Source organism: Scardinius erythrophthalmus (assembly GCF_964197995.2).
Source record: "Scardinius erythrophthalmus genome assembly, chromosome: 17".
Classification (NCBI taxonomy): domain Eukaryota; kingdom Metazoa; phylum Chordata; class Actinopteri; order Cypriniformes; family Leuciscidae; genus Scardinius; species Scardinius erythrophthalmus.
The window spans coordinates 20,833,591-20,857,010 of NC_138237.1; the positions used below are offsets into that span (position 1 = coordinate 20,833,591).

General features: G+C 36.5%; 4 protein-coding genes across 9 annotated transcripts; 2 read left to right on the forward strand and 2 right to left on the reverse strand.

Moving 5' to 3' along the window:
- Nucleotides 1-986: 986 nt before the first annotated feature.
- Nucleotides 987-6,831, reverse strand: bscl2 (BSCL2 lipid droplet biogenesis associated, seipin). 6 transcript variants are annotated; one of them, XM_081390265.1, is made up of 12 exons: nucleotides 6,569-6,829; nucleotides 5,988-6,090; nucleotides 5,511-5,896; nucleotides 5,253-5,334; nucleotides 4,792-4,935; nucleotides 3,419-3,553; nucleotides 3,229-3,326; nucleotides 3,000-3,141; nucleotides 2,834-2,915; nucleotides 2,666-2,740; nucleotides 2,479-2,544; nucleotides 987-1,761 (listed from the first exon to the last, which is right to left on the reverse strand). In XM_081390265.1, the coding sequence occupies exons 3-12, from the start codon at nucleotides 5,825-5,827 to the stop codon at nucleotides 1,562-1,564; spliced, it is 1,341 nt and encodes a 446-aa protein (XP_081246391.1). In that variant the 5' UTR covers nucleotides 5,828-5,896; nucleotides 5,988-6,090; nucleotides 6,569-6,829; the 3' UTR covers nucleotides 987-1,561. The 6 variants fall into 6 exon arrangements, with proteins under 6 accessions (XP_081246391.1, XP_081246396.1, XP_081246394.1 ...); XM_081390270.1 differs by having other exon boundaries at nucleotides 991-1,761; nucleotides 5,511-5,796; nucleotides 6,569-6,831; XM_081390268.1 differs by having other exon boundaries at nucleotides 996-1,761; nucleotides 5,511-5,793; nucleotides 6,569-6,702.
- Nucleotides 6,832-7,970: 1,139 nt separating this feature from the next.
- On the forward strand, nucleotides 7,971-12,648 carry gng3 (guanine nucleotide binding protein (G protein), gamma 3). The gene is made up of 3 exons (XM_081391038.1): nucleotides 7,971-8,202; nucleotides 9,786-9,885; nucleotides 11,717-12,648. Exons 2-3 carry the CDS (start codon nucleotides 9,787-9,789, stop codon nucleotides 11,843-11,845), a joined length of 228 nt encoding a protein of 75 aa, XP_081247164.1. The 5' UTR covers nucleotides 7,971-8,202; nucleotide 9,786; the 3' UTR covers nucleotides 11,846-12,648.
- Nucleotides 12,649-13,045: 397 nt separating this feature from the next.
- Nucleotides 13,046-19,272, reverse strand: banf1 (barrier to autointegration nuclear assembly factor 1). The gene is made up of 4 exons (XM_081391037.1): nucleotides 19,200-19,272; nucleotides 14,822-15,002; nucleotides 14,007-14,186; nucleotides 13,046-13,917 (listed from the first exon to the last, which is right to left on the reverse strand). Exons 3-4 carry the CDS (start codon nucleotides 14,130-14,132, stop codon nucleotides 13,771-13,773), a joined length of 273 nt encoding a protein of 90 aa, XP_081247163.1. The 5' UTR covers nucleotides 14,133-14,186; nucleotides 14,822-15,002; nucleotides 19,200-19,272; the 3' UTR covers nucleotides 13,046-13,770.
- On the forward strand, nucleotides 18,466-23,334 carry slc3a2b (solute carrier family 3 member 2b). The gene is made up of 9 exons (XM_081391036.1): nucleotides 18,466-18,569; nucleotides 19,507-19,744; nucleotides 19,858-20,042; nucleotides 20,295-20,468; nucleotides 21,474-21,562; nucleotides 21,698-21,843; nucleotides 22,059-22,368; nucleotides 22,463-22,519; nucleotides 22,614-23,334. The coding sequence occupies exons 2-9, from the start codon at nucleotides 19,530-19,532 to the stop codon at nucleotides 22,956-22,958; spliced, it is 1,521 nt and encodes a 506-aa protein (XP_081247162.1). The 5' UTR covers nucleotides 18,466-18,569; nucleotides 19,507-19,529; the 3' UTR covers nucleotides 22,959-23,334.
- The last annotated feature ends 86 nt before the right edge of the window (nucleotides 23,335-23,420 follow it).

Consider the following 23,420-nt stretch of genomic DNA (forward strand, 5'->3'; position numbering starts at 1 on the left):
AGCCAATGAGTGACTGCCTGTTCAAGACAACGGGAAACCCTTGTGTGCTGTTGGGGATGTTTTCATCCACTACGGGGTATTTTTGAGTCTTAATTTGGCCATTACTTTCTCTGTGTTTCAGCAAATGGAATGATTTTTGGTGACAAATATTATTTTGACACATATTTTGGGAAAATGCTTTGAAATTTTTCAAAAACTCAACAGTACACTGTGGGCAAATTCACTTTCGTTATGTTCGTGGCTGAAAACAGCCACTACTTTAAACTGATGTAAAAATGTATCAGATAAATATTTTTTTCAAATTTTTTTTTGCATAAATCTATTAATCAACCTCAGTCCTGTTCAAAACTACTAAATGTTTTTTAAAAAATCAGGATTTTAACTCTTTAATTGCCAAATTCATAAATGATGTCACTGATTTGGGAAAAAAACACACAAAATGACTTATTTTCAATATAAAATGTGAATGTGGACTGGATTTTTTTTTTCTTGGACATGTCAAAGTTTAGAAACAAAGATTTGAACTTTTTCTCCCTCATTTACTGTTCGTGGCTGTTTTTGCCCCATTCACTTCCATTATAACCACATTTTTTGATTGAGATTGCTTTAAATCTCCGATTTATTAAATAAACACAACAAACACCAAAGAAATATAGAGCAAAATATTAACATTCTTCCGTTCCATAATAAGCTACTGATATGCCTAAAATTGCTATTCAAATGAATAAAGCAGATATAATAGTGAATCTTTGATGACAGTGGACAAATAGGAAAAAAACACTAATTTAATGAAATAAATATTTAAAAAAAACTATATCCTTACATAGTAGTATTAGTATTCCATGTAGAGTTGGAATATTTTTGTATATAGTAACAGTAATAATAATAATAATAATAATATATATGTATATATCTATGTGTATATATATATATATATATATATATATATATTATAAATAATAAGTATTGTTTTAATTATTATTATCCCCAAATCAATTATACTTCTGTGACCTATACTTATTTATTATATAACAGGGTTCTCTTAAAATATGTTTTGCATTTTCAGCTTTAGCATTAAAATAATTGAAAGTGGGGAAACAAAATAATTTTTAATATCCAAAGAGGTAAAACAGAAGTGCTAAGCCATATTAAATATTTTGTATGACGATCACAGTGCAGAGGAATGTAAAGAAATATGAATAAAATGGAAATGCTGACGTTTTTTACCCACTCAGTTACCCTCTACATGCAAAACTGTTGTAACAGAACCACAGACCTCAGCAATGACACATTAAAGCATGGCAGGACTCTAGAGGTGACTTTTAAGTCCTATAGGAAGTATTCAGGTAAAGGAAAACAAAAGCAGCAGAGCTTGAAATTCTGGTGAGCTTCACATCAGCACCATGAGGTAAACTGGTTTCCAAATGCATCAGAAAAATTCTTATGGTAATACTCATTGCATTGCAAAAGGAATGTCTCAAATGTGCTAGCTACGAGTAAAATGAGGTGTTCTGACGTAACAGAATGCATGTGCGTATGTGGTTACTCCAGAGTTCGGAGCTCAGAGCCTCATCCAGGGTCCGTGCCTTTGTCTAATGCTGTTGTCTGAGGACTGTGGTTGGGCTGTTTCTTCTTCTTGAGTCCCATTGCCTATTCCTGCTGCCCTCTGCTCTTGATCTGGGTCCTCCTCACTCAAATTGGTCTCTGCAATACGAGGAGCCTCGAGGAAAATGGGAGCTTCATCGGTAGAGGAGTCCTGAGCTGATGGCAGAAACATTAACCAATGACCAATGAGAATGGACTACATTCATTTTTATGCTTTTAATTTAAATAAATGCCTTTATTCAGCTAGAATACATTAAATTGATCAAAAGTAAAACATAAATATTAGAAAATATTTACATTTTAAATAAATGCTGTTCTTTGATAATACATTGATAATCATAAGAAATGTTTCTTGAGCAGCAAATGAGAATTATTTCTAAAGGATCATGTGACCGAAGACTGGTGTAATGCTGCTGAAAACTCAGATCTGCCATCACAGGAATAAACTGCATTTTAATATAAATGTTAAAGGAGAAAATTGGGTTATACTTTATTTTAAGGTGTCATTGTTACAGTGTAATTATATATTTAAGTACTGAGTAATATTAAGCAACTACATGTACTTACTATAGGGTTAGGGTAGGATTAGGATTTGGTTGAGGGTTAAATGCATGTAATTATGCATAATTAACTGTTATTGCTATGGTAAGTACATGTAACATATGTAACAAGGACACCGTAAAATAAAGTGTTAAAAAAATCGAAAATTGTTATATGACATTGTAATAATATTTCACAATATTACTGTATTTTTGATCAAATAAACATAAGAGCATAAGAGACTTTGTTCAAAAGCATTAAAAAAATATGACCAACCCCAAACTTTTGAAAGGCAGTGTATCTTGCTCATATGCTTTAAGTTAATATTTTTACCAGCTTCATCTTCTTGCAGCTGATTCAGTTCTTCTGTCCTGATCACACTAGGAGTGTCCAAATCACCTGCACCAATAAACATGATTAGTATGATTCATCAGTGACTTGATCACTGCATATAATTAATTTTATGCAAAGAATGGATTACAGAAATTTACATTTATCACATTTCCCTTTTATCGTTTACCTTTGTTTCGAACTGTTTGTTTGGGTTGTTGTGGTGAATCCGGCAGCTCACTGGCGTCTCTTCCATACGTAATGACTGGAGGACAGGCAAAGAATGGCGTTTTAGTTACTGATCTGTTCGATTGATGTGATCAGGTGTGTGTGGCTGTGAACCGAATGGTGTTCTTACTAGGAGTGCTGGAGGATGAGTGCATGCGTTTACGTGCTTCTTCCCTCCTCTGCTGAAGACGTGTTGAGTCTCCCATCATCACCTACGTGTGCAAACAGACATCTGGAATGCATCCAATGGAAGTGTGATAGGATGAAGGTTGAATAGATTAGGCAGATGGTCTTACCCTCACTCTGACCTGCTCGGGGGGATACAGCCCTCCCCAGATGAACTGCAGGTAACTGAAGAGCACAATGACGCTGAGGAAGGTGAAGTTACTCGCCACCCCAACGATTGCAGACATCACTGGGAAATTATACAGGAGGTATCTGTTGCAAGAGGGAATAACATTACAGGATGATTTGATGGAACATGAACCATCAAATAAACTGATACCACCAAACAATGGCAAATACCTAATGCCAGTGAAGTAGGCATGGATCCTGAGCTGGGCAGAATAAATCTGGACCTTGCGAGACTGAATCTCGATCACAGCACCGATGGCAGGTTGGTACTGTGAAGGACAGATCAATATAATGCATGCCTTTTGACTGAAATTTTTTTAATGACAATTCTGTCAGTCTTGTTCATATTTTACAAACTTACAAGGTCCGATTTGAAATCTGGGAACAGCTCCACTTCGATGAGCTGTTTCTGCTCAGACACACCTGTGAGCAGGAGGGGCGAAAACAGCAGCGTGCTCATGGTCCGCAGCAGGTTTGAACGGTAGTGAAGCATCGTCTGATGAGAACAAACAAGGAACAAGTATTTATGAGTCAAACGGCCATTTAATGACTGTCATTACAATATAAAAAACGCCCATGAACTTCAGTGTCACATGATCCTTCAGAAATCATTCTAATATGCTGATTTGCTGCTAAAGAAAAACAAAAAAAAAAACAGTTCTGCTGAATAATACTTTTGTAAAAATGGTGATACATTTTTTTCCGGATTCTTTGATGAATAGAAATAACAGCATTTATTTAAAATATAAATCTTTTGTAACATTACAAATGTGACCATGGACCACAAAACCAGTCACATGGGTCAATTTTTTTTAAACTGAGATTTATGCATCATATGGAAGCTGAATAAATAAGCTTTCCATTGATGTATAGTTTGTTAGAATAGGACAATATTTGGCGAGATGCAACTATTTGAAAATCTGGAATCTGAGGGTGCAAAAAAATCGAAACATTGAGAAAATCTCCTTCAAAGTTGTCCATTTATGTTGGAGATTTTGCTGCATTCACTCACAAAAATAAATGTTTTATAGATTTACGATAGGAAATTTACAAAATATCTTCACAGAACATGATCTTTAATACCCTAATGATTTTTGGCATAAAAGAAAAATCGATAAGACCCATACAATGTATGTATTGTTGGCTATTGCTACAAATATACCCGTGCGACTTGAGACTGGTTTTGTGATCCAGAGTCACAAATGTTTTTACTGTCACTTTTGAATACGTTTAATGGGTCCTTCCATGGATTTCTTTAAGTGTATACAGACTGATATAGGATATTTAATTGTGCAGGCTCATTTCTCCTATTTTTACATTGTTACTCGCAAGACACAACCCCAATGATTTCAGACAACAGGACAAAATGGTTGCAGGAAGTACATGTTGCATCATGTGCACATGTGTACATGAAGGAAGTAGTGTATACCGACTGATATAGGATAATTAAATGTTCATGCTTATTTCCCCTTTTTTTACATTTAGATTATATTTACCATCATCTAAAGCTCACTTAAAGTTACCACAAATAATTAAAAAACCTACATAATTTAATAATGGTATTAAATGTAATCTCAAGAAAATATCAAATTATCACACTGTCCATTTTAATGCCTAAAATCACTTGTAGCATTTAAAATGGTTGATTTGGTTATTACTTTTAAGCTAAATAAAAGCCATAATATCCATACAGAATAAACAACAGAGAATTTTGGGAGAGCGGCCTTCACTCACGGAGCGGACCACCGAGCGAACGACTGTCCCATCAGTGGTATAGCAGGACATTTTGACCATGAACATGCCAATCTGTTCGTTAACAGGAGATTCAGGCATTTCCAGCTCCAGAGAGATCCTGTAGGCCTGACCGGACATCATCACCTAGGAGAAAGAGTGAAGCAAATAAAATTAGCTGTAAATATGACAGAAAATCCAGTTTTTAATATTAATCATTTAATAGACAAGTATTATATTTTTTCTTGTGCATCATTAATGGGCTTGTTACATAATGTAAACAGCAAAGCTTTAAAGGGTCATTTAGGCAAACCCTGTAAAAACATGTCTATAAATTGAACAGATGATACGAGAGGCCCTTTTCTACTAAAAAATAACTTTTTCAGGAGCAACTTCAGTCGTGCTTTGGTGGTGTATCCCCGTAAATTTTTAAATGTGGCTTTTAAGTGTGGCCTCAGATGTACCTGGTCTCTTCCATTCTTCAAGAGCGAGATGTTAGCCGTGGGGAAAGAACAGAGGACTGAATCTGAAGCGTCGCAATCTGTCCTGTTAAGAGTGAAATGAAGGAGAGAGGAATCAACCACAATGCATTACGAACTCTAGTAATGCCTCTAACAGTATTTGTTCATCGGACCATACTAATTAAGGACTCAGTCGTGCGCAAACAGCCTGTTGTCAAAACTAGACCAGAATATTCCTGATCGGCCCTTACGTGTCTGTACCTGTAGTAGTAGTGTACTGGTGTGGAGAAGCTCACGCTGGGCATGTAGGAATAGTAGAAGCTTCCATACAGGAAGATGGAGATCCAGAGGAGAAGCACCAGGACACACGAAAGAATGGCGACTCTTAGAAGCGTCCTGCGAGCTCTAAGCAGGGTCACCGCTGCCACATCCTGGAGCCAAATCAGTAACGGTCCCATCGCTGCACCCATAGCCAGCAGTCCTTCAGTTTCACGTCCAGATGAAGGTCCTCTAGTCTCACGGTGTCTGCCCAACAGTCCTCCCACTGCTGACAAAGGCGCCTGTCCCGCTTTACTCATTCAAACCACCTCACACACTAACCAATAATGTGTCCCGTCTGCATCACTACAACTAATAATGCTTGTTTTCTACAGTGAGAATTAATGGTTTGAAAATACAGTGGGTTAAAATGTCATGATGACCAAAGTAAAAAATTAACATGTATTCAGAAAGTCGTACTTGGATCTAGTTGTTGTTCTGTGACTGAAAGTATGATGTGCCAGTTTCTTGAATTTGCTTTCCCACCGTTCGTCTGTTACTGTCAATGAAGTCATAGGGTGCCCTAAAAAAGGAATAAGAGAAAAAAAAAAGTCGGAATAAAAAACACATTGAATATATTATGATTGAAAAGTAATTATAACAATACACAATAATAAAAATTAGCACCATTTATAATTTTGAGGATGAAAACACGACAACTACTCCAGGATGAATCATAAAACAAGACTCAATTTATACACACCCAAGAAAACAAATACACACACACACACCTAAATCTTCCTCTGTGAATTGCCTGCAATTAGTGCTGCATGATGTATTTTTGTACATTTGACAGCCTGACTCGAATTGAACAAAACAATAATGCAGTAAAATAGGAAATAATATGTGTAGTGTCACTTCTGCACGTTCTTACATACGACTGTACCCGAACTATTTTGGTGTGTCTCTGAACTGGATTTGAAGTGCCTCCCTGTCTCCATTTCGCAGTTTCAATGTCTTGACAGTAAAGTACATTACATTGAAAAAAACGGCAAACTCACCTTGTTTAATTAAAAAACACGCCATGGACAAAACAAATAACTATGCTTCAGAATAAACTGATGAACAACTCCAGTGGACCGACCCCTCTCTTCCTATCTATCTGTTATGTACTAGCGTGACGCTTAATTTATGCACGTCATGGCAGAGCAAATGATCTCCAAATCAAATGTAATCAAAAACAAAAATATTCGGTTGTCATCTACTATCTATAGATCAGTGAAAAACAACCATCCGCGTAACTCAGTTGCGCCCCTGCTGGTGTGACAGAAACACATTACGGCAACCGAAGAGGTACAAAGTACGATGCGTTTGCGTGTCAGCGTTGGTTTGCTTAGTGCTGCGGTTTAAAATACGTTGTTATTCATGCGAATTGTTACAGAAAAGTAAAATCCCAAATAAAAAACATTATCTAAATTTTTTGGGGGATTTTTTTATTAATTTAGACTTTATATATATATATATATCTTTACCTAAATAACAGGAAAAGGGTCAATGACGTGACACACATTTTACAAAAATACAATTCATAAATGACTTGAAAACACCAAACACACCCTAAATTAAATTAAATGTGTTGTTTATTTTTGTTTATGTCAAAAGAAAACGTACTGAGATTCGGTAACATTGATATATGTTTACGTTATAATAATAGGCTAATAATAGAAATCATAACCATCATCATCATCATCATCATCATCTTCGGCTCCGTCTATCCCAAACTATTAATGTTTGTTGAAAATGGTATGAATTTTTTTTTTCTTAATGTAGCCTAGCTTTATAGCCAACATGAAGACTGATATGTTTTTTTTTTAACCAGATTTTTATCAACCATCAAAAAACAGAATCAAAATCATCATGAATTGAATGTTGTTGAGCACCAATAAGAATCAGATAAGAAGTCTCGCTTTATTCTTTCTTTATCCACCAAATATTTCAGATAACAGTATTTCTCGGGAGGAAACTAGGGGGCAGATTTGCAACAATGTGAATGTGACATGAGAATGAATGCAGTGGGAGGTGGGAGGGTGGAGTAATGGTGGTGGGGGGGTATAAGATCTTAACCAGGGTGGGAGAGACCACCGAGTCAAAATGGTGCCACAGTACAAGAGAAAAAGAGGCTGAGACTGCAGCAGTTCCCATGGTAACAGAGCAGAGGGAAGGCTCACTTATTCCGGAGGTTTAGCAGCATCACCGGCAATGAACAAAATAAGCATTTCATGCTATCAAATATTTCATGATAATTTTGACAATATAAATTCATCTTCCTAGATTTAATTCTTCATACACTGCTTTTAATCGTTGCATTTCCCTCCCCCCCTTCCACCACCCCATGCTGCTGGAAAGGTGGTATGAGCCGCCCCACAGAATAAATCATTCCAATAGGGCCCCCCTCCTCCTGGTTGGCACATTCCACTCACTGCAGAGGGGCGTTTTATGTATGTACCAAGAGAGTGGTGTTCATTGTAGCAGAATTGCAGTGCACTGGACTGTACAGAACTGGGTAGCATCCACACTGTGTATGAGGGTGCGGTCCGGCTGCACTGAAAGCAACAGCACGGGCAGATAGAGAGAGAGAGAAGGAATAAGAAAGAAGAGGAGGGAGAGAAATCACCACAAGAGGAATTCAGCAAGGGTAAGAAATAGAGTGAAAGGGGGAAAGGGGTAAAAAAAAGGGCCCAGAATGACAAAAATAGACGAATACACTCTGTGGTCTTTTTTATGCTTCTTGCTCTCCGTTCACTCTCCATTCTTCTTTAGATCCTTTTAAAATGCATTGCTTTAATTTTATTTGATCAATTTAAACACATTGCATTTTTTTTTTTTCCACATCAAATTTAAGGGTCTTCTAAATGATTAGCCTACTGATATCTGTTTGAGCATCCTTTATATATCTGGCCTAGTTTCTTTTTCTTTTATTCCCTTTTCTGTCTGCAACATGTGATTTCCACTCTACAGATGCCTAAATGTATACGTTCAATCAGATAACATTAAAAACGGCTGATTTTTGTGTGCTATTGCTCAGAATAATATGGTTTATTCCTTGTGGTGATGGATCCCTGCAAGCATATCCTATGTGGAAAATGGGGCTGGCATTCCCCAATACACTGCTGAAATCCTATTTTAGGTGGATATGTTGATGTTTGATGATTATGAATAGCTCTAAATCTATTTGAACAATGACTTCTGACCATCACCTGGAAATGAAGGGTTTCAGGATGATGAAATGTGGTGCTATCAGATTATTGCATTCCAAGGTGAGGTTTTGGTTTTCTAGGGCAGGAGCTTTTAGCAAAGCAGTAGTAAATGATACCAAGAGAGGAAAGACAGGAAGTGAATGAGAGGGTATGAGAGTCCTGGACCGCAGGAAGATGCTTCCATTAGAGAGTAGAGACTGTGCACTATCAACAGAATCACTACCACTTTACAGTAAGGTTTCATTTGTCAACATTAGATAACAACATTAGTTGTCAGTGACCTGAGCTGAACAGTGAACAGTTGTGGTTTTTTTTTAAATAATGTTAACAAGGATTAATAAATAACACATTTTTTGTTCATTGTTAGTTAAAGAATCAATTAATGTTTATGAATGGGAACTTATTACCACAGAATCTGTACCCCCTAATTCTCTATATTAATAGTACATGAATGCTAGCAGATTAGGATGGCAAAAATATTAGGGATGCATATATTGGTATCGGTCGATATATGTTCATTTTAATGTTATCGTTATCGGTGTGATAATAAAATTTGGACGATATCTTATGGCAGATAAATTATTGCCTTTAGCTGAGACCCTTCAGATGCACACTGTTCGCCATGATGTTTTTGAATTGCTTGAAATGTGATTGGAAAATAAGGTTAAGTGCAACAGGCAAGCCTGTCATTTAGGCTACGTAAAATTACAATGAGAACATTATAATTGTGTGCTTGGGACATGGATTTAATGATTAGACTTTTATTTTTGTAATCAGGCTCTCAAACATTATATAAAAATTCGGATTTAGGTTTATCGGAAAATATATCGGTTATGTGCTTTCAAACATACAGAATTATCGGTATCTGCAAAATGTTCATATCGGTGTATCCTTTTAAAAATATACTTTTGTTGGCTGGCTTATATGATAATGAACTTCTTAAACAAAATGAACAGATGCCTCATGTGCGTTTTTGTATTTTGCATTGACGTCTGTGTAATTTTGTGGGTGTATGTGGCAGGATGAAAGGAGACACCGCTGTGAACAGCACCATGAGCGTCGGTCAGGCCAGGAAGCTGGTGGAACAGCTGAAGATTGAAGCCAGTTTTTGTCGAATCAAGGTGAGGGTTGCCATGCAAAAACAACCGGAAAATGTGGCAATCAAGAATCAGATCAGTGGTAATCCTGCATGCCTATGAATGTGCCTTTTTATACCAGCCTGTACGTAGCAGACTAATTTGTATCAGATGTGATCAAAGATCTGGAATCAGGTTAATAGGTATGACCTATTTTTTACAATCCCACGGTAAAGTGTGTCCTACAAGTACAATTTGAAGCATTCAACAGTCTTTAAGCGTTGACCTCAACCTTGCATTTCACTCATACGGTTCTATTTGACCTAAAATGCTGTTTTAGCCCAGAAATGCAACTGCAGTGTATATATTAAAGTATTAAAGTGTAGTTATTCATCATTTACCATTGTTTTTTCATGCACTGGTCAATTGATTGTGGGCTATTTTGCTTCCATAACATTTCTTATCTCAGACTACAGTGAAAAAAAAATCCATAATACACATTTTGAGCGATTATTTTATTACGCTTTATTTGTGTCTGTAGTTTTCAATTACAATACATATCTTTAAAGGCTGTTTTCTCCTGCATTGAACCAGAAATCTCCACTTTAGTAGCACTTACATACACCAAACCTTATATATTCAGAAGGTTTTTACAGAGGGACAGTGTTGGGGAAAGTTACTTTTAAAAGTAATGCATGACAACAATGCCGACCCCAACAAAGTGACTAATTGCGTTACTTATTTACTTTTTATGGAAAGTAATGCGTTATGTTACTTTTGGATGACTTTTTCTTGTCTAGGCTGGGCTTGTTTTGTTTTTTAATAACAAAAACAGAGTTCTGTATTTGACAAATGTAAAGGCCCTTTCACACCAAAAGTGAAATGAATAAGCCTCAGGCTGAAGGAAATGCAAATTCACGTCTGTACAGTAGACGGAGAAGCTCAAACACACCTTACAGCTGCATGCTGCCATTCTGGAGTGCAGAAGGACTTACAAATAAAAATGGAACGCAAACATGATGTTTATTGAAGTCATTTTTGCTTATTAGTATGGTTGAATTGGATAATCAAAGGTCAGCAGCAAATACATTGGTTACTAAAGTGAGATTAAGTACATAAAGTATATTGTGTAATTTAACATCTAATTGTTAGTTTTCTAAATGTTAGCAAGTTCGCAGGTCACTGTTTTTATTCATTTTAAGGAATACTTAATCTATTTTTGTGCATGTGAGATGAGTAAATTGCTCACCTTTAGTCTACAAAAACCATCATGTTTACACAGCGCAAACAACGCCTCTGCACTTACTCATGATTTCTCTCAACATGGGGACAGGAGAGGTGTCAGTCTATATATAGGAAAACAAGTAACTTGCGTTATTTATTAAAAAAAGTAACTGATATTTTCTTGCAAATTTAAAAGTAATGCGTTACTTTAGTTACTTAAAAAAAGTAATCTGATTACGTTATTTCCTAAAAACATGGTGAAAATGTATTTTTCTGTCTGTTGACAGTATTTTCTGAGTTATGGAGTGATAAAAAGAGATATCCAAAAACCTACTCTTAAAAAACTTTAAACCTTAATATGTTGACTAAATTAAACTGGAATGAATTTTGAACTTGGCATTATATAATGTTCAGACTTGATGAGTGTGGATTTAATTAGATAATGGCTTTTTGGCATATTTAAACAACATTTTATAAAAACCAGTGATACAAAACAATTGTCTTAATGTACTGTTATTGATCAACTGGGGAATTATGGTGAGATCTATTGCTTACATTTTTTACCCTATTCACCTGAGGGTTCTTGCCTGAAAATCAATTGCTGTCCGTGTGCTTTTAAATTGGGCGCTGACAATCCATCCTGTATTCTTAGGTGTCAAAGGCAGCAGCAGACTTGATGGCCTACTGTGATGCCCATGCAATCGAGGACCCTCTCATCACCCCTGTGCCCACTTCAGAAAACCCGTTCAGGGAGAAAAAGTTCTTCTGTGCTCTCCTCTGAGCAGGACACAGGAAGGGCAGGATTAGTCTCATTTAAAAAATAATGATCATTTACGCTCTTTACACAACACAACACTCGACAAGACACCACACAGCAAAATAAATCCCAAAATAAGGTTCAATAAATGCAAAGTGGTTTCTAAATTTCAGAACCCAAAAATTTACAAAATCATGTTTGTGAAGATATTTTTATCCTCCTGTTTTTTTTCCTTTCTTTCTGGGAAACCCTGTTCCTTTCATTAAGGGGACAAAATAACATCAAGATCAATGCAAATGTATTAGATCATGACACACTGATACATACATATGCAAGCACACAGTTTTTTAATCAAAAGGGAAATAGGTGTGGGTCTGAATATTTCAATTTCAAATTTTATTATATTCGAAACATTCATTGCGTTCTTCACATAGCTTACTATGGTGATTTACAAATTCTGTATGTATATTTTGATTTTTTTTAAATGTTTTGTTTGAGGTGGCAATGTATGTTGGTAGACAATTCTGGTTAACTGGTAGAGCTTTTAAAGTTTAGATCATTGTGAGAAAGTGCGAATGCTAATACCTTCAGTACATAGCACTCCTAAAGGGGTTTGTAAAATGATATTTATGTCCTAAAAACAATTAAATTTTTCCTGGCCACCTGAACAAGTGGTATCTAGTCTCTAATAGTTCAAAAGATTAGCTCAAAAGATGAACTGGTGAAGAAAAATGTCAAGAGAACATCTGTCAAATACTTGTGGTCCCAAGTAATGAATTAAAATACTGCAGAATCCAATGAAGGAATGAATAAAACTTTTAAACATCACACGTATGTGCATCGCTTATTGAGATTTAGGAGAAAAATTAACACTACAGTAATATTTTAAAGAAATTAATACTTTTCTGCGACTTTCAACTTTGATAATAATATTAATGTGTCTAGATAACCAAGTCAGCATATTAGAATGATTTCTGAAGGATCATGTGACACTAAAGTAATGATGCTGAAAATTCAGCTTTGCCATCACAGGAATAAAGTATATCAAAAAATGAATTTGTAATTTCCCAAAATTATGTTTTTTTTAAAAAACTAAAGTTAAACAAATGCCTCTCGATGAAACAAAAACAAAAAAACTTGAACAGGTAATTCCACTTTTGTAACAGCTCGTTTAGCTGGATTAAAATGTTTTTCATTCCACACACTCACAACACACCCTATTAATTAATACTTTTAATAGATTTTATTCCAAAAGAACTAAGATGCAAAACACAAAAGTTCAAAAATGGTCTTAAAGCCATGAAAACATTTATCAGTTTCATTCAGGCAGCATTTTAAACATCAAGGCAGCAGATGTCAACCAAGACGCGAGTTAAGTGGCTACACTACACAGAATGATTCAGCCCACGCATCTTCAGGTACACATGCACAGTTAAAACAAATCCATATTTTTATTAAGGCAATTTAGGGGTTGGGGAGCATTAAAAACCATATGGGCATCATTATGCACAGGATCCTTTGGGTAATACATATTAGAGAACAGTGACAAGTTCATAAACCTTAAACTACTTAGCAGTGTGCCACATATAGGACATCAGTTAAAACCTGCAAACGGCATCATAATAAACAGGAAGTGGGATCTGTGTTGCGCCCAGTGAATGTGTATATTTAGTCTGGAACCGAACTGCATATGATGAACGGATTTTTGGATAATTTGCGTTATTCTGTGAAAACTAAAGATCCAGTGTCAATGTTTGAACACAAAAAAGGACCAGTGATCTAGCAAGTGTACCCACCATCTAGAGACATTCTAGTGTTTCTACAATTCTGGACCAAGATTTAATATTGATACATCCAAAGAATGATGTCAGAAAAGTCTAATTGTTATAGTGAGGTAAATGTATTCAGATACAAGGGGGGAAATTGAAGTATAACAACAGAAGAGTCAACTACAGGAAAGAGTCACACCACTCTCGCAGACAGCCATAACAGTCGCCTTGCTGTTTAGTGTTGGCTCCACATGTATCCTTCAACCATTCCCGAAACAACTCCTCATCTTTCCTCAGAACCAGAAACTGTCCTAGGACAACATATGCCTGTAAGGAAGAAAGAAAAAAGAAGAAGCGTCAATTTAATGACCATAGGGCTGACTGCAGTAAATATGAAACATCTTGGTAAATCTCACCTTGTCGAAGCCTTTATCTTCCAATCTTTTTCCAAGAACTTCCCCAATTCCTGCTAGTGCATTGACAGACTTCTCCCCCATGGGTTCGGCCACAAAGTCCTTGTGTTTTTGTGATGTCGACGACATTGTTGATTTGTATTAGAGAGGGTTGTGGGAATTCAGGTTTACTTTCTTCAATGGCTTAAAGAGGAGAAACAATATAGGAATATTTATGTTAACAGGCATGATTTCTTAAGAATACCCCAAAACTAACTGTACACAAGTCTAAAGAAAATACTACACACTGAATGTGTTAAAACAGAGAAAGAAAAAAACCTACCCAACTCCAGATATCATACTTTGTAATAAGTTTTAACTATTGTTAAAATGCAAATGTCCCTATCTTACCTTAAAAATCAATATGTATTTTTGACAAATAAGCGGATTTCCTACCAGACAGGCTATATGAGCACTTCATAAAATCCTCGTGTATTATAATGTAACATCACCGAACACTGATAATGGAAAGTGAAGGCGAGCTACTGGGAAAATGAAAGTGAAAACTACACAACCACGGGGAATTTATAAAACCGTAAATAATGCGACGGAGAGATAATAGTTAATTAATACATGACGATGAAAATAAGCAGGTCATATGAATGAATTTTCTCAATTTACACGTTTGGGGGTCCCGCCTCATTTATTCGCGTTCAGCGCTACACAACGACAGCTGACAAGAAACTCTCAATTAACATAAAACAACCAAAGTGGCCAACGCAACAGTATAAACAGTATCTATAAAGGACCTTGAGGTTGCACCATATTTTATATCATACCTGGACACTTTTATCGAGAAATGTCGATCCTCATCCGCAGACGCCGCGCTATTCGCAGACTCAATGCGCCCAAAATAACTCACACAGCGACGCTTCCTGATCCCGCCTTTAGAACGAACATCGTCACTTCCGCTCATATGAAGCTGCTGATCAAAGAGACACTGACCCCCGGTGGCTCCGGCTGTATGGTGAAAATCAAAGAAAGGGTTTTTATTTTATTAAAAAACATGTACACATAGCAAATATGTATGGAAGCTTGTTCCCGCCACTGAATAATAAATAAATAATAATAATTGCGACTTTTTATCTCACAATTCTGAATTTTTTTCCTCACAATTGCGATACATCAAGTCAGAATTGTGACTTTTTTTTCTCAGAATTGCGAGATATGAAGTCAGAATTGTGAGAAATAAAGTTGCAATTCTGAGATATAAAGTCGCAACTGCGAGAAATAAAGTCGCAATTGCGAGATATAAAGTCGCAATTTTGAGAAATAAAGTCGCAATTGGGAGATATAAAGTCAGAAATGCATGATATAAAGTCGCAATTGCGTGAAAAAAGTCAGAATTCTGACTTTATAACACGCAATTCTGACTTTATAACACGCAATTCTGACTTTATAACACGCAATTCTGACTTTATAACACGCAATTCTGAGAAATATTGTCAGAATTGCGAGATGTAAACTCGCAATTGTGAGATAAAAAGTCAGAATTATCTTTTAAAATGTTTTATTTTGTGGAGGAAATAAGCTTCCATAAATATGCGTTTTTGCCGTTATCAAAACCACAATATTTCCAAGCAGCAAAAACTGAAAGATAATAATAAATGTTCTCCTCAATGTCTATTATTATTATTATTATTACTATTTTATCGTTGTTCAAATTTTTATATATATATATATATATATATATATATATATATATATATATATATATATATATATATATATATATACATGTCTGATTCCCTCTCAGTTTAGCTGGTTTAAACTATTTTTTTATTTTTTATTACTTGAATATTGAAATAACTTAACTTTGAAGTACATTTCTATTTTTTTATCACACAGATTATTCTCAGCATTTTGGAGCATTTGCCAAAAATTCAATATCACTACAAATGACTAATATAAAAGTACTGCTTATCTTGTAATGCTCTTTCATTACAGTGCTCAGGCAAATGTATGGTCTTTTGGAGAACTTGACTTCACATTGCGCAAAACATAATAAAGCACAAATACATACATCACAAATACCTGCTGTTTTTTAATAAATCACAAAATAGGGCTTAAGGATAGCATTGTATTACAAACAATTACATTAATAGCACTGGCAAATGAAACTCAAAGTTTGAAATAATTAATAAATAATTAAAATTCTACATAATATCAGCATATTATTCTTAAATCCTTAACTAAAGCAATAGGGTCTCTTTCATTTGAGTATCATGCTTTAATAAGTGTATAGTCAAAATCTTAGTACAAACTGTCTGCAAAAACTGTCAAGGACATGAACACCAGGGGGCAGAGATACACTTCCCAAAACAGTGTGCCGATAAATACATTTGTATGCCATGTAGAAATGTGTGGAAAATAGTTGTTGTTTTACACCAATTTTCTTCATTTGCACTGATTAGAACTGATGCACAATTTTATTTTATTTTTTAAAGTGCTTTATTTGGTTAATATGCCTACATTTTGCTTTGTTCTCTAGTGCAGAGGATTGAATAACTTGTAAGACTACCTCAAAAGCAAATTTTGAAGTGAATATTTCAGATGTCTCATGCTGATCATGCGTAACCATCATGATATGATCATGAAGCCAGGCCTATATATTCTCACAGGCTGCAATCCAAGAATTGGTGCTGTGAATACATGCCTGGAAAGGAATGAGGGCACAGCATGCTGACTCAAACGGGCATGGTCAAAAAGTGTCTTGGCAAATGGAAAAGGTTATCCAGTTTATAAAGCTCTAACTGCAGCACCACAAACCAGGTGGTTTAAGTTAGTTTTGTTGAACAATTTTTTTTTTCACACTTAGCCTACTGTATATTCACTCAAGGGTTTGTGTAATATTGACTGGCTTAGTCCCTTCCAGGATGCTTGATTGATTTCTGGAGAGATGATCAAGGAAAGAGCAAATTAGCACTTATGCTCTTTTGTTCTCAAGTTTTTATACTCTCACATCTTCTCTGATTTCATTAACACATATAAGGAATGATGAGATGATGTATTATTGATAAGAAGCCACAGTTCATTGTTAAACCAAAAAGGAGAAAATGTTTGTGTCTGCTTGTAAGCCACCGCTCAGAACTATGTGTACTTAATGAGCCATGGACACAATGTGCTCTGATGTGTTTACATGATATCTGAGACTGGATGGGAGGAGCTTCATTCTGAGTGTTACACTCTAACTATGCTCACTTACGCCTCTCTGTTAGAAAAAAAATGCTATAGAAGTTTGTTTTGCACTTATAGTGCTCTACAAACATGCAGGCAATTACACAATGAACCTTTGTGTTTCTACAAAAATGATAAATTAACCCAATCAAACAAAGTTATGGTAAAATATTCCATATTATCTCATCAAAATACCAGCACGTGCTCTCCTCACTGTCTATGTCTGCTGTTAGATCATATTTCAGTTTTCCTGAGGGGTTTCCATAGGAGACACGTGAAAGCACAGTCCTCTATATGTTGTGAATGTTTTTCTGAAGCATGGGTCTGTACCGCATTGAATGGACATTATTTATCAGTAGGAGCACATGGGACAAGCAAATAAGGACAATAGAAGTTAATAAAGAGTTTAAAACTATAAGGGTTTTATACATTTAGATTTTTTTTTGTTTGTTATTATTTTTTAAATCTGTGCTCTTGAATTTCTTTTGCTGTTTCATCAAACTACCTGTTTGATAAGGCATTTTTACTGTACTCCGTGTCTATTGCAAATTCAAATAAGAGTTTTGGAGCTGCATTTAATCAGGCTTAGCTGCTTAAATGACCAAAGCACATAATTAGGGTAAAGGTTAAGCAAAACATTTTGAGCTATTTTTCACTTAGTGGTCTTTTTATAAAATATTAAAGAACAAACAAATTAAGATACACTATACATATAACATATAAATACAGCATGGTTAAAATAAAAAAACTATTTGGGTAAGTGGTAGACTTTATACAGAGAAATGAAGAACTAACTAAACTGTACACTGAGATTCCCGTTTACAATGGTTTTTGTTGTTGTTGCTGTTTCTCTTTCTAGGAAAGAAATTCAATACATTCAACCCCCCAAAAACATGTTTATGGAGGTCTTGTACAGTCAACAGGGAGGAGAACGAATTAGGTAGTAATGACAGCCCCCTTTAAGGTGGACTCTCTAAAATGCTACAAAAATGGATTTTCTGCCTGAAATGCAGGTTCGCGTAGCCTACTACCGAATTGACAAACTGAACATTTTTAAATTAATTTTTTGTTTTCTCTATACATGCCACAGATATAAGCGATTTCACTCCGTGGATGATTCGTAAGCGAATTGTTCTTTTAAGTCGGATCTTTAGGGGTTATTATGGGATTTGACTGTTCCCCCTTAAATGTGGGCGGAGAAACGTGTTGGCGTTTTTACCGTATAAAAACCTCAAGCATCACTGTGAATACAGACTCGAACGGTACCAGCGAACACAAGCAGGGTGTTTCTTATTTGTCACTGATAATTTAAACGAAGAGTTCATCATTATTCAAGTGTAACGTTAACTGGTAAGATCTGGTCTTGTTTCAGTTAAATTTTGCGTAACGTTAGTTCCTAAATTTGCCAACATCCTTGATATTTGCGAGCCGTAGCTACATCATGGTTTATTCATATTTAAAAGCACTATTACATTGGCATGTTTCTGATTTAAATTGTTTGTTATTCTTTAACCTGTGTTAATTCAGGCTGAATGAGTCAGTGAACAGACAGGCTCAAATAGAACTGGACCAATCCGGTTTACAAAATGTCGCGCTACCATTTACATCAAATGTACAGGTTCCTTTGAAAACTACTGCTTTGAACGAGTCGATAGTGTAATATATAAATAATGCTCACAAACGCTCCATTTAGCCCCACGTCAGTTATATTTGTATGTATATTTTTAACTTAGATTCGATGAGCGTGTTTATGCTGACCTGGCACCCGGCATTTGGTTGCTATGTCTACGGTCACTGGAGGTTTAATCTGGATTAACTGTTGTTTTGTCTAACAGAGCCCAAATCTTTCTAGTCTACCAAAGAGCCTTGGTGTACTTGTTATTTTGGGTATTAGTACTTCTGTAATAAAAATATGTTATGTTTTTTGTCGCCATCTCCGCGTGAATTGTTTTAGGTGATGCAACGTTCAGCGTATCTTGCCTGAATGCGTGTCTTGCCCATGACGTCAAACATCTGCTTCCTCCTCCGCCTGTCATTCTGGTTCCACAACGACAGTGGCTGATTCCGAAATCTCCCTTATACCCTCAAATAGGGCGTTATTTGAAGCGACAGACATTTGTAGTGGTGTCCGAAACCATAGTGGACGTAACCGCAACCGATGTACGAACAGTGAGCAGTATAATTATTAGTGGACTAACGTAGGGAATAGTGAATGAGGGGTTAGGGGGGCGATTTCGGATTCAGCCCAAGATGTGCTTGCTGCTAATGTAATTCAATTTGTTTTCAGGACATTAAACATAAACGGACAAAATGAGCAACGAAACTGAAGTGGATATGAAAGATGTGGAGCTCAATGAGGTGGAGCAGGAGAAGCAGCCCATGAGAGAGGGAGAGGCTAGAAATAATTATGCCATCTCACCTGTAAGTGAGAAGAATGGCATTGTGAAGGTGAAGATTCCAGATGAGGAGACTAAATTCACTGGATTATCCAAAGAAGAACTCATGAAAGTAGCCGGAACACCAGGGTATGACACGCACCATGGCTAAACCTCTTTTACTTTAAGTTAGATCTTGGTGTGGATTTTTCTGTTTTTCAGTTACTCAGATGATGTAATCACTGTTGTCTATTCTTGAATAGATGGGTTAAAGTTCGTTGGGCACTTCTGATTCTGTTCTGGCTTGGTTGGCTGGGCATGCTGGCTGGCGCTATTGCCATCATTATTCACGCTCCACGATGCAAGCCCCTCCCTGAGATGAACTGGTGGAACTATGGAGCACTGTACCAGATTGGAGACGTGGACTCCTTTAGTTCAGACCTGAAAGGTAAAGACTCCATGGGCCAACACCCAATCAACCGAAATTATCTATGTTAAGGAGGGAGTGTTAATGGGTTGCAGGGTTGGGTCAGTTTGGGGGTTAAATGCAGATGTCAGGCTCTGAACATGTTCAAACTCATAATCACTCTTTCCTTATGCTGCTGAATCGACAAATCTGGTACAATGAAGTTAGGATTAACATGGATGTGGTCTGTGATCTAAATATCTCCCTATTTATTCTCTTTTTTTTTTCCCACAGGTTTGGCTGGAAAGGTTCAGGCATTGGATGAGTTAAAGGTGAAGGGTCTTGTCATAGGCCCGATCCATGTGTCCAGTGCCGACAAGCCCGAGGATCTGAACTTGATTGAGATTTCTAAAGAGGCTGGTAATGCATCGCAGTTTAAAGAAGTAATCCAGGCTGCACACAAAAGAGGTGAGCTTAAGACTACTATTTATCAAAGAATTCTGAAATGTACCTCAGTTTCTACAAAATATAATAAAATATACAGTTGTGTATGTGTACATGTACAGTGCTCCAATTTATTAGACCACCCGTCATAATGAGGAGAAAACGATTTTAGGAATCTGTCAAACTTTAAAATTTTAAACTTTAAATATGTTTTTATTGTCATTTAATCTGCAAATAACAAACTGAAACAACTAGATCGTCTTTATTCACACATAATAACCAAAATCATTCCTTTTGGAACAATCTCACCGCCTTCATCTGGAAGGCAGAATCCCTGACTACATTCAAAGACAGCTGAGAATCATCTCTTCCGTGTGCACTTAACCTCATCATAAAAAATATACATTCTTTCACTTCCCTTTAATCCCTTACTTTTCTAGTTAATGCTACTCTAAGCAATGTCTGAAACTTTATTTTGAGCACTTCATGTGTTTGTTTGCATCTTCACGATGAAACACTTGCTGTATTCCTCATTTGTAAGTCACTTTGGATAAAAGCATCTGTAAAATGAATAAATGCAAATTAATGGAAATGGGGGGAAAAAAACGTAATATTTTGAATGGCGTCCTTTGGCCTTGATAACAGTTTGCGTTCTTGCTGGCATTGTCTTTATGTACAGTACATTTCCACAGTCTCTATTGTTATCGACCACCAAATAGTTTCTAGTTGTTCCCAAAGACTTTCTTTTGTTGAGAACTTTTGTGTGATCTATCTTTGAATCCCAAATTTGTTCAATAGGATTCAAGTCCGGACTTTGACTTGGCCAACTGTGACTAAAGAGCTTACACATACTGGTGGATTAACCATTTCAGAAACATAAATTATTTTGGTAATCACCAATACTGTTAGTTTTGGGCAGCTGTGGCACAAACCTTACATTGGATGGTGGTCTAATAAATTTGTTAAGCACTGTATGTACACATAATGTACGTGTATATATCTCAATTAAATGTTTGTGTTTACCCCTAGGTATCTCTATTGTTTTGGACCTTACCCCTAACTATAAAGGAGAAGAGCCCTGGTTTGACAATGATGCTGTCAGCTCTTTGGAACTTGAGGTATGACTTAGATTGTGAGCAATAGTAATAGATAATTTCTTTGTCCAATAATCTATGTTGTCACTTGAACTTGATTTGGGTACTTGAGTTTCCAGAGGAATAATTATGATCCTTGTCTTTGTAGCCTGCTTTGAGGCACTGGCTAGCAGCTGGCTAGCAGAAGGTGTAGATGGATTCCTCTTCTACGGTGTCGAGAAGGTTTCCACTGCAGCCCCATCCCTTTGGAGGACCGTTGAAGACCATTTCCGCAATCAGACAGAATCCGATGAAAAGACTAAAAAGTGAGCACCAAACAGTTGATTTTTATTTTTTACTTCATGAATGGACTTGAAGATTCTTTTTGTGAAGTAAAGGAGCCACCTTGTGGTCGTTGGGAGCAACTTTTACAAACTGAACTCCTGTCAAGGGGACTTTGAAATTGTATTGCTAACCAACTTGCTCCATTTAATACTTTTATTAAATAACTTCATCCTTACTGACTTTTTTATCTTTCCAGGGTCTTAATTGGCGTTACAGAGAAGTCCTCTCCTGATGACATAGCTGCTGTGTTGAACAAAACTGGTGTTGACCTGCTCCTCACTGGTGCTCTAAGGTCCAAGTCTGCTCTGGAAGTTGCCGATTCTGTTGCTCGATTGTATTCCACTTACAATCAGACCCAACTGGCTTGGAACATCGGTGGGCGTATCGCTGGACACCTGGCTTCAGTAGTGGGGCTTGGCAAACTCAAGTTGAGCCAACTGCTGCTGCTCACCCTGCCTGGCACACCAGTGTTTAATTATGGGGATGAGATCGGACTGGAAGATGATGTAGGTCAACTGAAGGTTTTTATCAAAAGTAGGCAGCAGGTCCAAGTGCTTTTCAAGAGCAGATCCTAAAATGTTGTGTTATTCTTCCATTTAGTCTACCAAAAACCCAACCATGGTGTGGGACTTCACTAATAGCACTGTGACTCCAATGGTAAGGCACTCGTGCACACTGCTAAATCTCTAGAGTTACATCATTTCAATATTGTGTCCTGCAGTTTTAGTAAATGTTCATGTTTGCTTTACAGAACATTCTGGAAAAAATGCCAACTTTACGTGCATTCTTCAAGACTGTGAGTGAAAAAAGATCAAAGGAGCGCTCTCTGCAGCATGGAGAATACTTGCCTTTGTTCAACTCGACCCACGCCATGGCCTATGTGCGAAGGTGGGACCAGAATGAGCGCTACCTTATTGCACTCAACTGGCACTCAAACGAAACGGTCACTCTTCAGCTGAAGCATGCTGAGATTCCTGAAAAAGCTACAGTAGTGTGTAGTACTGATGATATAGCTGCTGGTACAATGCTTAAGCTTGCACAACTTGAGGTGAAGCCAGAACAGGGTATAATGCTGAAGTTTCCTTATACATCCTAAAGACTTACTTTAAATTTGTAGTTAGTGTGAGGACATGGATTTGGCCGTTCTGTTGCAATATTTGTCCTTTTTAGTACATAAACACTGGCATACAGCATCAGATTGTACTAATACGTACATCACATGCACTGCATGACTACTAAACAACTTTAAGCTGGTAGTTCTGTTACATAGAATACATTCCATAGGAAGAATTATTTTTAATTTAAACCTTTTTTTATATATATTTTTTAGTTTTTCCAATGTAGTGCAATACTGCACACGAAAAAGTGTTCACGTGTCCTCGAGTAAATCTTAAATGGCTGTTTCTTCTATGTAATTGAAAAAAAGGCATGAAAATGAAAGGTGTGGACAATAAATTAAGTGGAGCAATTCATCTTTGTAGTTTGTCATTGTTTTATTTCAGGTAGGCTTCCCTCATCTATTTTCATAAGTGTTGCCAGCATAATGAGATGTAACGGA